The following is a 12354-nucleotide window of genomic DNA, read 5'->3' as shown; positions in this document are numbered from 1 at the left end:
GGTGTACCAAGTTCGGGAGGATAGTGTTAAGGCGTTCAGCCAATATACGAGCCAGGAGCTTAAGGTCCAAATTTATTAGAGAGATTGGTCGAAACGACCCACACAAAGTGGGGTCTTTCCCAGGCTTGGCAATAACCGAAATTCCAGCGGTGTTAGAATGTGGGCCCAGGACCATTCCCTCTCGTAGAGCGTTAAACAGATCAGTTAGATGTGGAGCCAACGTTGTAGAGAAAGTTTTATAATATTTGCTGGTTAGCCCGTCTAGGCCAGGTGCCTTGCCTGATTTGAGAGTTTTTATCGCTTGTTGAACTTCTAGCAAAGATATGGGATTATCCAACAGCTGCTGTTGTCGAGAATTTAGGACTGGGAGATCAATGGTCTGCAGATATTGATCAATAGCGGATTGTGTGATGTCTTCACGGGCGCTATAAAGGGTGGCATAAAATTGGGTAAAGCAAGCACCGATGTCAGTGGAGGTGGTTTGCATAACACCTTGACAGTTTTTGATTTTAGCAACACTGTTGCGGAACATGGACTTCTTAAGTCTACGCGCCAACATGCGACCAGCCTTGTTGCCGCCTTCGAAGTAGAGTTGTTTCGTAAGATTCAAAGCATGCACGATGCGCGCATCATCCAAATGTAGGAGTGCTTGGCGGGCATGGTTGAGCCGCTTAAATATCGCCGAAGTTGGGTTAAGCATATGTTGCAGAGAGAGAGATCTGATGTCCTGTAGAAGCTTAGATCGTTTTTCGCCTTCTAATTTCTTACAGTAAGATGCCCGGGCAATAAACTCTCCACGGATAAACGCCTTAGAGCATTCCCAGATCACAGGGACAGAAGTATCTGAAGATGATTGATTCCGGAAATATTCTGATAAACGGCAATCAGCCACTTTAATATAGTCATCATCTTCCAGAAGGCTCTCGTTAAGTCTCCAGTACCGGGTGCCCGGGATCACCTCAGGAACCTTGAAGTCGAACCACACAGGTGCATGATCAGACCATGTAATGGGTTCTATTTCCACCCTGGTTATAGAATTCTGCAAACTTTTGTCCACTAGTAAATAGTCAATGCGGGTATAAGTAGAGTGAGGATGCGAATAAAAGGTATATTGTCGAGAGCGGGGGTTTCGTTAACGCCAAATATCGATAAGATTCCATTTATCCATCAGGTGGAGGATAGAACTACGAGCCGCTCCAGAGGCACAAGAACCCCCACTAACAGCATCCAGATGAGGGCGAAGCGTCAGGTTGAGGTCGCCGCCAATCACCAAGTGGTTGTTCGCAGTGCAATTCAAACAATCCTCAAGAGTCTTGAAAAAGGTCGCTTGCGCCGTGCAGGGTGCATATACATTCACAAAGGTAAAGATGTCAGATCCAATGCGCAACACCAGGACCAAAATACGTCCCTCTGGATCACTGAATTGATGCAACACTTCATGTACCACATTTGACGATACCAGTATGGCCACTCCAGTATACTTGGATCGCACAGTGCTGGAAGCAAAGTATTGGTATGGATAGGAGGAGTGAGCTAGCAGTTTCTCATGTCTCTTTTTCAGGTGAGTCTCCTGAAGCAACGCAATGTCCACATGGAGGGCTCGTAAGTCCTGATATAGTAGTTGTCTCTTTCTGTGAGTGTGTAGCCCCTTCACATTTATAGAAAACAGCTTAAGCATGGTGTGTCAAATAAAAGGCAAGGAGCGCACGAACAAAACTTGTCCGCCAGCTAATAATGAGAACAGGGAAATGCTTGTCATCAAGAAGAGACATATAAATACAAGTGCAAGGTGTTAGGGATAATAACCCCCAAAAAAACCCAACGTCTGCCCAACCTATCCGGCAGAGCTCCCACCCGCTAGGGGCGAGTGTGGCAGCATGCTGACTACACAGCCCCCCAAAGGGCCCCTCCCCCCTCCAACTAACAAATAGAAATACATCAACAGGAATAGATATATAGTGAAGGCATATAGCACATGCACAAGAATTGTAATGTATATCACCTTCCCCAGGTATAGCAAAGAAATCTGTTAACAGTAGAACATCTGAAACAACAAAACAAGCGTTGCATGAGAAAAACTCAGTAAGAGTTAGAATGTTCCGGGTCCCCATATAAACAGTCAACCCTGCTCCTGAAAAGAGGATCCCGATTCATCTGGCTGTCTGCGAAGGCGTAGTCTCCCATTAGGTACCCTTTGCCAGCGAGCAATGGTGGCCTTCTTTGGTAGCCCCGAATCTGGCTTAGGCAGGGTGAAGGAAAACGGAACATTCGCCGCTTTAAAGGCCTCCGCCGCTTCTGCTAGGGTCTTTACTCTATACGTGACTCCCTGCACTAGGAATGAAAGTCCAAAAGGGAAGGTCCATCGGTAACGGACCTGTGCCTCCCGCAGGGTTTTTGTGGCTTCTCGGAGATCATAGCGCTTTTTCAATGTTGTGGGAGCTAAATCCTGAAATAGAGCAATTGTCAGTCCGTCCCAAAGCCACATGGGCTGTTTCCTCGACTCCGCATAAACTTGTGCTTTCAATGGGAAATCACGAAGGCAAAAAATAATGTCTCTAGTCTTGTTAGGAAGACGAGGGCCTAGTGCTCTGTGCGCTCTTTCAATGGCAACAGAGGGAGTAACCTCCACTGTCTCCGGGGCCTCCGCTGTTGAGCGCAGGTCGAGAAAAAAAAGGCAAATTTTCCGAGCCACCTCCAGGGCATCACTTTAAGCTTCGGTTTCGGGGACGCCTCTAATTCTGAGGTTATTGCGTCTCGAACGATTTTCAATGTCCTCAAGCTTCTCTAAGATCGCCTGGTTCTCAGCCTGCAAAGCATGGTGCTGCGTGTTATGAGACGCCATGTTGATAGCTTGCGCCTCCACCGTCTGCTCTAGTTCGTCTACTCGATTGCCCAGGGCCGCCATATCTTCTCTAATCTCCGCCATGGAAGCCAGGAGCTCACTGCGGTGTTGTCGTAAGTCTGCACGTATCTCCATAAACCAGCCCCGGAGCTCCGCGCGCCCGACTGTATCAGTGAGGGGGAGGGTCGGGCCCAGCTCAACAGTCACATCCCCGCTACTCGCCTCGAGTTGCGCCGCGTCATCCCCCGACTCGCTGGGTGCAGAAAACTCTGGCGGTTGCCTGTGGAACCCGTAGTGCTTAAGATCAGCTGTTTTTTTCTTTGCAGCCATGGTTTGTGCAATAAAGAACAGCGGGCAGCAAAAATAGTATCCCGTTGAAGTAGAACGCGTGAAAAATAAGGGTAGAGAGAGCCCAATTTCGGGAGCTCAGGTCTCACACGTCCATCCACACCGCGTGCGCAACAGCGCCCCCCTGAAGTTCTTTTTAATCAGCTGTAGCTGAGACCGATCTTATTTCAAGGTCTGGTCATGCAACAGCAATGTCTCTGGATGTCATACAATGTCCCTGGGCACAAGATATCTATCATAGGGATCCGTGATAGACATGACTCCATCACACTGGGAGCACTGTTTGAAACCGCTGGCTTGCTTATCCATGACAAGCCTGAAAATTAATCATGCAAAACTGAATGACTTGATGACTGTGTGTAGCCGATGCACTACTTGGGTGCAAGGATCAAAAAACCTAAGATACTAGAAGGGGAAGAAAAAGACCATCGGGTCCAGTGAAGAACAAATCCTGCTGAAAATAGGCTGGGGACAAAACCCCAAACAGCAGGAAAGTGAGGAACCATGACCAGTGGCTCCGCAGAAAAGGAGAGACTGAAAAAGTCGACATATGGCCTTCCCCTACGGCCCAACTTCCTGAATCCCTGAGGGATTGTGTTTCAAGACCCAGTTATGTCTGTTTTGTGTAACTATTCACAAATGGGTTTTCCTTTGCTGGATCATATTACCTCAATATTAAGTGCTTTACATTGGTTACCTGCCCAGTATCAAATCCAATATAAAATACCCACATTAATACATAAAATCATTAATAAGGATGACATACATCGGATTGGAACAGCCCTCAATTTATAAGTTCCACAAAGAGTGCTAAGATCCTCAAACAAAGGTTTGCTAAATCTTCCATCTTTAAGTAGTGCTCATTTGGGTGAAGCCCATGACAGAGCTATTTCCTTAGCTTGACCCAAAACATTATTTATTTATAACTTTTATACACTTTGTCGGTATATAAAAGTGTATAAATAAATAATAAATATTTAACTCGCGTATGGCTAAACAATTCTTAAAACATCGATTCATCTAAAATCAGTAACAGGAAGAAACACTGATACCTAAACAATCCATAAACCCATAAAATAAATTTAAAAAAACAAGAGCAGGCTGTGAAACTCAGGCTAATAAAAAAAAACTCCAGTAAAATAAAATAGAATAAAAAGTAACTACAATAAAATAAGAGTAAAATAGAATAAATAAAAATAAAATGAAATAAAATAAAGATAGATAAAACATCTGCACAGGGGATCATTCTGGCTGTATGAAAGCTTGTTCTTTAATTTTTTTTTAAATGAATGTGGATTTGCCTCTAGCCTGATGTCTAATGGTAATGAATTCCAAATTTTGGGGCCAGCCAATGATAATGCCCTCTTTTGTACCATATTTAGATGTGCTGTTTTTGGTGAAGTAATAGTTAAGAGTGCTTTGCCAGAGGACTGACTGTAAACTACTCAACCTTTAAACATGAGTTAAAACCATGAATGTTCAAAAGAGCCTTTGATACAAATTAAGAGTTTCTACTGTGAGGTATGTTTATTATTTCTGAATAATGCTTATTTACTGAAAAGCAGATTTTCTCATTATGTATATTACTTTTATCTTGTGTTTAATTTATTATGTATGTTTTATTTAGTTACCCACACTGATCTCTATGGAAGGACAGTATATACATATTTGTAAATAAACGAACTGCAAAAACTGATTTGACTATAAGCTGTTCTAATGCCTCTTCATTTACATTTATCGTAATCTACCTCGAGACCAACTTTGAGAAATGGCATAATATCAATTCTTCATCAATAAATAAGCAGCAGCGTACTGGCCATGCCCAATGAAGCACAACCAAAGTTCTGGAAATTCTGGACAATTCTGGGCCGAGCTCAGTCGGATGGGGTAACCCACTTGTGAGGTCTGCCATCTTGCTTGTCTTGGAGAAAAATGTTATTTACTATCCGCTGCTCTAGCTAATCAGAAGGCAGGACTCTGGTTCCAACACTGTAACCAACCCCCCCCCCCCGCCAATGCGCTGTATAGTGAAGCAGAGCCAAATAGCATCCCACTACTGTACAAAAGTACCCTGAAACTCGCTGTACCTGCACCCACTGGTAAATGTTCCCCAGGTCCACCATGACTTCTGCCCACTTGTCGACGATGGCTCGGATTTCTGCCAGTGACATCAGGGGGAGCGTCACATCAGACCACGGGTGGAAGCACATGACCTTGCTGTGAAATAAGAAGGAGGAGAATGACCAAATGAACCCTTCACCACCACCCTCCCCACCAAAGGCGCAAGTCACAGATATCTCGTCAGTATACAGGGCCAGATGTATTTACATTCTGAACAGTGCTAGCATCACAACAGTGCATCCTACACCCATGCAACACCCTCCAAGCTGATGAGCACTCGCATCTCACGGCCGGCAGAGCTGCTGCCTTCAGGCGATGAGGCAACCTAGGCCTGTGCCAAGAAGTTCAGCCTCTCTGAAGTGGGTCTGTCAGCAGAGAGAGACATGAATCACCTGGAGACATTTAAACCAAAGAGGATGGTGCGGGGGGGGGGGGGGGGGGGGAAGCAGGAAACGGTCAATATCCCAGTGATTTCTAAACCGAGTTTGGACTGAGGCCCGAGTCTCATAAGGACTCGCAGGGAATAAATTAGATAAAGTTTCACCAAAGGCCTGATGAGTAAGAAACTCAAAAAGAAACTCCCAAACAGAGCCAGTATTACAGTATTTGTTAAAAAAAAAAAAAAAGTCACCTTGTTCCATTACAAGCCTTAAATATGTGAATCTCCATGGCTTGACTTTGGATCGTATAGCGCGATACTGCCTAGAATCTGGTCATAGATGCTGGGGATCCCAAATACAGGCAGACTGGGATTCACCACCCCTCAGGCTGGCTTATAGTGTGCACGAAGGCTCTGGCATGAGAGGGGAGGAAGGTGGAGGCCACAGATGCAGGCCCTTGGCCAAGACCTTCATTAGAACAGCTCCTGGATACACAACATCTCCAAACGCTCATCCTCTGCACAGCAAATGAGCTGGGATACCACAAACGTTGCCACCTCAGTCCTATACTCCACGTTTCAAGCAACCCATGTGTCTTAAAGGAAGGACTGGGGAAATAAATGCCCGCCCGCCCCCTCCGCTACACAATAATAGATACTTGTTGCTTAACAGCTCAGTCTATAGTGAGGACATCAAGAGCGCACATCCCAGAATACAGAGCGACAGAAGTTTAAAAAAAAAAAAAAACCAGGCCTGGCTTTTTACTCTTTAAACAGTAACATTTGTTTATCTATTGGAGACTGCCTGATGCTGTTTGCTGGCCAGACCATTTCGTCCTTATTGTTAGTTTTTAAGGGGTTGCACCTTATCTACATAAGAATATAAGAAATGCCCTACTGGGTCAGACCAAGGGTCAATTAAGGTCAGTATCCTGTGTCCAACAGTGGCCAAGCCAAGTCACAAGTACCTGGCAAGTAACCAAACGAATGAAATAATCCCAAGCTACTAATCCTTATTGATAAATAGCAGTTTATGAACTTCTGCTCCAGGAACTTACCCAAACTTTTTTTAAACCCAGCTACACTAACTGCCGTAACCACATCCTCTGGCGACAAATTCTGGAGCTTAATTGTGCGTTGAGTGAAAGAATTTTCTCGGATTAGTTTCAAATGTGCTACTTGTTAACTTCATGGAGTGCCCCCTAGTCTTTCTATTATTTGAAAGAATAAATAGCCAATCTCTATCATATCCCCCCTCAGCCATCTCTTCTCCAAGCTGAACAGTCCTAACCTCTTTAGTCTTTCCTCATATTTGGGTAATTACCAGGTTCTTGTGGCCTGGATTGGCCACTGTTGGAAACAGGATGCTGGGCTTGATGGACCCTTGGTCTGACCCAGCATGGCAATTTCTTATGTTCTTATATGGGAGCTGTTCCATCCCCTTTATTATTTTGGTCGCCTTTCTCTGCACTTTCTCCAGTGCAACTATATCTTTTTTGAGATGAGGCGACCAGAACTGCATACAGTATTCAAGGTGTGGTCTCGAGGTATTATGACATTCGCCATTCCCTTTCTAATAATTTCTAATATTCTGTTTGCTTTTCTGACAGCTACAGCACACTGAGCAGACAATTTCACTGTATTATCCACTATGACACCTAGATCTCTTTCCTGGGTGTAGCTCTAATGTGGAACCTAACATCGTGTAACTACAGCATGGATTATTTTTATCTTATTCATCTTATTGATTCCCTAGCTCTCACTTTGATAAGATTTAGGAGGAAAGTTGCCTCGGCTATTTTTATGGGCAGTTAAAATCCTGGCTTTTACCTATGACTGGATCACTGGAATATCAAGCAATAGGATGGAATAGGCCACAGGCTGGGATGGATAAAGAATTAGCATTTGAGAAATCTCAAGTAGCTTCCTGGGTAAAGCCTCCTCCTTGGATGAGCAAGTCATGAGCAATGAAGCAGGATAATCAGCCCTCAGAACAACTATGGTGCAAGCCTAAGCTAGAACAGGATAAGATGGGTCATCTAGATCAGTGCTTCCCACAGAAAAGCCCCTCCTGCCTCTGTCATCCAGACACAGTACTGCTGCGACCTTGGGGGACATCAGACCAAAACTAACTCTTGCAAGCATCATGATCCAGGCCCATGGAGCGACAGACAGAATGGGTATCTAATGCACATACAGCGCCCATAAGCACAGGCCTCAAAACTGCAGAACTTGTGCTTCTTGGCCCTGGATTTTTCCATTTCTTTCTATGGATATTTTTTTTTTTTAATAACTGGAAAGCTCTATTGAGAGACTGCCAAGGCAACGGAAAGAGAAAAAGATGCAATGATGCAAAATAATTAGGCCAACTAACAAGGCCAAAAAGAAAATTACAGAGAAAGCCTGGGAACACGTCTGGGCGGTAGCTTGGAAGACAGACTTAGGAGCTCACAAGTGAGAATGCACAACATGGAACTCTCACACGCTCGCTAAGATTTTTACCGAGCTTTCAGAGCTAGGTCCGTGTCGACACTATCCCGTGTCACTCACAAACTATGGCTGATTCATGTCCACTTGTCAATGGAGAAAGGCTAAATGCTCTTAATCTAGAATTGAGCATGGTCAGAGTGACTTACAACAGCTTTTTGCAACAGTACAGGATTTGATTCAACCATTAGTATTTTCAGATTGAGTTTTGTATATTTTAATGAAAACATTCATCAGCTTATGATGGGTACTCTTAATTCACTGAAACCTCAAAATAAGAACACTGGCTCATGTGTTTTCTATGTGGCTTGATTTTAGAGCAGTCGAGTACTGATATTATTGTCCTTCAATGCAAGTATCGGCCATCCACTTGGAAATCAGACCTATTCCTTTCATCTGATTACTCTGTCAGGGCTTATTCTTACTAATGCAGTGACTTCAGTTATTAACTCTTCTTAGTTTTCCATAACCTTTTAAATCTGCTCAAAGGAAACTGCTGCCGAAGAAATCTACTCTGGATGCCAGTCAAGTAGATAATGACAGACCTGGGGCTAACTTGCCTTTTCTTGGCAGCTTAAAGAGTTTCTCTCCAAAAATCAGTGTCTAGACCCTTGGACAGTCTAGCTTGAGAGCCAGTTTTAGTACAGAGGCAGCTCTAGTGAATACGGTGGATGATTTGTGGCTTGGACTGGACAAGAGGAGGTAATTTCTGATGGATCTATTGGACTTGTCTGCTTCTTGGAGAGTCAATGGTTTGAATCATTTGTCAAATCAGACATTCTGTGGTATGGACAAGGAGGATGTTGCATCCTAGCTCAGGGAGCAATATTGTTTCTCACATCAATACTTATCTTGTGACCTTCAGCAAGTCACTTTTCCCTCTACTGCCTCAGGTACAAATTTTTTCCCATAGAGACAGAACTGGAGAAGACCTTTACTAAACTGAGCCCTTAGATTGCAAGCCCCCTGGAGATAGGGAAATACCTACAGTGCCTGAATGTAATTGGTTTTGAAGTGCTTGAAAAAGCAGAAAATAAATCAAAGAAATACTTATATAAATTCTATGTCTAGGTCTGGATACTGTAAGACTGTTCAGGTTCCAGTCACAATTCCATGTAAATGATAACCTAGCCAACGGGGTAGAACTCTTATGCTTGCCTTAAGGAAAGTGCTAGATTGGCTCGATGTGCTGTCATTAGATGTTGTTATGAGAGAGGTAATGAGGGTTAGCCAGGCTGGGGCTAAGCTGTCAGATTTCCAATTAATTTTGGATGGGAATTCTCCGATGTGGAAATCTCTAGCCAGAAATCTAGCTTTGGCTTTAGATTCCCCTGCTTAACATTGAAAATTACACCTTTCAGGTAAGGTGGCTTGCTTTAAATTGCAACTTTGGTGGTTTTTGTTAAGCGCCAAATCACGCTTAAGGCGCTTCTCCACGGACACAAGGATACCACACCAAAATGTTTGGAGAAACACTTTTTTTTTTAAACTGTAGTCAAATTTTGGTTTTATCTCAATGAATTACTGTAATTCACTGTTAAACTTTTCTCAAAGGAAGACTGGTTAACACAGAAAAAATTCAGCTGGTCTAGAATACAGCCACTGGGCTGATCTCCAGGTGATGTGTGAAAGAACAGATTTCTCCAGTTCTTGCTCAGCTCCACTGCTTACCAATTACCGATTCTACATTTCAGTTTAAGATTCTTTGCCTTAGTTTCAAGGCTTTGTATGGGCAGGCTCCAGCTCAAGTTTCTAACAGCTATCTCAGGTCTGAAAATGATTGCCGGCTTCTTCTGCCTTCTTGCAGAATGCAGGACTGGCCAAAGCTAGACCTCAAGCCTTTGCCTGCGTTCTTGCAGTTCTATGAAATTTTTTACCAAAGGAACGGAGGTTAGGCAAAACATTATTTGAAATTTGGGGGACTCTCTAAGGGCACATTTCTTGTAGTTGGCCTATGCCTAAATGTTCTGGAGATCTAAGTTTCTCTTTCTGATGGTCTTATAGGGACATCATTACTTCTTGATTGGTTTAACTGTAAAGCAACTTTTTATTTTATGATTATATACTGTTTGTAACTATTGTATGAGTTTTTTTTTTATTATATTGTTTATTGTGTTTATGATACTTATTTTGTAAATTGCCTGGGGCACAAGACAGACAATTGAGAAAGGTCATGAAATAAAATGCATCACCGATTGCTGACCCAGATGAGGGATACTCAGAAACTTGGAGGATGCTCTTCCCTCCCCTCAGCTTATGGCCCTGCTCCAAACTCAGCCAGGCCTTTGGTGCAAGCACTGTGCAGCCAAAACCAGGTAATCAAGGCGGCAGAGATGGAAATTTCAGCAGGCTCAACGTTCTACATACCAAACTCCTCTGGCGGATTTTGCTCTGAATAGAGGGTGCTGGCTGGGACCTGCGAAAACAATCAGAGTGAGAAAAGAATAAGAGTACTGGAGATGTTCTGAGATGAGCTTGGACGACATTGAGTGCAGATGCATGTCTGCATGTTAGTTTGATAGACTGTGCTCGAGACATGATGAGAAGCCCCTTGGAATTTTCCCAGTCTCCTCTCCTGGTACTGCCGTGAGCTCTGACATGCAGGACACAGCTACTCCCAGTACTCCAGCCAAGACTCTACAGGGAAAAGCTGCTAATACCCCTAGCTGAGCCACAAAGCAGGAGAAAAAAGACAGAGCTAAGTGCCACATACTGAGTCAGACCCTACTTCGTATGTACAGGAATGACAAAGATATTCGGCCAAGGCTGAAAAATCTAGATCTACACTATCAAGGCTCTAGTTGCAATGCATTATCCAGCAGCCTCTCTGGTCCCAGACAACTCTTTCCTGTCCAACACAGATCCATGTGCCCCAAACACCACTTGGGACCATCTGCACCAGACATCCCAACCCACCCCCACCCATCCACACGGGTCCATCTACCGAAAAAAGCCCATCAATACACAGTACCTCTGCCCCAGACACTCAAACTGCACCCCCCCCCCCCAGCTGACCCATCTTCCCACCCATCACCCCTCAATGGCTTCCATTGATTAAAACTTCCATCTCATTACCAGGTTCTACGGCATCGGGCTGCAAGGCTGGGAAATCATTATCAAACAGGAAGGTGCTCTCATATGCAGGATTCACCTTCACAAAGAAGAGACAAGAGAATCAGTGTTACTTCATCTGCTCAACACATGGGCCCTACCTCAAGGACACAAGTAGTATCACAGGAATCTGCAGCAAGAGAAGCAGAGTAGCCCCTTCTCGGCGTCCCCACCATCAGTGCTGGTCCAGAAGACAACCACCCCTCCCCTCTCTGCCCCTAAAACCAGCTCTTGTAAGGTATCCGCCTGTACCAGCCTCCTTCCCTCACTGAAGACCTAATTTTCGTTCCTGTAGTAGCACGGATCAGTCCAGACAGTGGGTTGTGTCTCCCTTCCAGCAGATAGAGTCAGCGAAAAGCTTGAAGGGTGCTCTCTTATAGCCTGGAGCACCCTCTGCGTCCCTTCAGTATTGAGTATATCAAAGCATGAAGAAACCATTGAATGGATCAAGTAAACCAACCTCAAACTGTAACTATGTATAAGAATGTTTTGATTAGAAATTGTAGTGAGAACAAACTTGCAAAAGGAACCATTGGTAATACACAAACAGTCCTCATACTGTTAATCATTCAAGCTGATATTCAAAAGTAATGTAGACGATCCCAAAACCTATATCTACTCTTAGGGTGGGCGTCTGGACTGATCTGCGGTACTACAGGAACGAAAATTAGCAGGTAAGGAATAATTTTCTTTTCCCTGTATGTACCCAGATCAGTCCAGGCAGTGGGATGTACCAAAGCTTCCCTACATTGGGTGGGCCCCGGAGAGCCCTGCTCGAATGACCTGAGCGCCAAAGGAGCCAAAACCTGGTGATTGGAGATTTAAGCGATAGTGACGTGCAAAGGTGTGCAACGATTTCCAGGTAGCTGCTCTGCATATCTCCTGCGGCGAGACTGCCTGGCTTTCTGCCCAGGAAGCTGCTTGAGCACGGAGTGAATGAGCCTTAATGCCCTCTGGAGGTGGCCGACCAGCACGAACATACGCTGAAGAGATTGCTTCCTTTAATCAGCAAGCAATTGTGGTTTTAAAAGCCTTGTTCCCCCTTTTGGGTCCACTCCACAGGACA

At 44.4% G+C, this 12354-nt stretch overlaps 1 protein-coding gene across 1 annotated transcript in view; it reads right to left on the bottom strand.

Moving 5' to 3' along the window:
* GALT (galactose-1-phosphate uridylyltransferase) overlaps nucleotides 1-12354 on the bottom strand; it is a 70030-nt gene that overhangs the window by 34158 nt on the left and 23518 nt on the right. Inside the window, exons 3-5 of the mRNA XM_029581446.1 lie at nucleotides 11253-11328; nucleotides 10545-10593; nucleotides 5278-5407 (exon numbers count right to left, since the gene is read on the bottom strand). Coding sequence (XP_029437306.1) covers nucleotides 5278-5407; nucleotides 10545-10593; nucleotides 11253-11328 — 255 coding nt within the window. The remainder of the gene's footprint in view (nucleotides 1-5277; nucleotides 5408-10544; nucleotides 10594-11252; nucleotides 11329-12354) is intronic.

Source organism: Rhinatrema bivittatum, chromosome 1 (assembly GCF_901001135.1).
Source record: "Rhinatrema bivittatum chromosome 1, aRhiBiv1.1, whole genome shotgun sequence".
Classification (NCBI taxonomy): domain Eukaryota; kingdom Metazoa; phylum Chordata; class Amphibia; order Gymnophiona; family Rhinatrematidae; genus Rhinatrema; species Rhinatrema bivittatum.
Note: the sequence above shows the minus strand (reverse complement) of the source record. Positions and strands in the feature narration are given on the sequence as shown.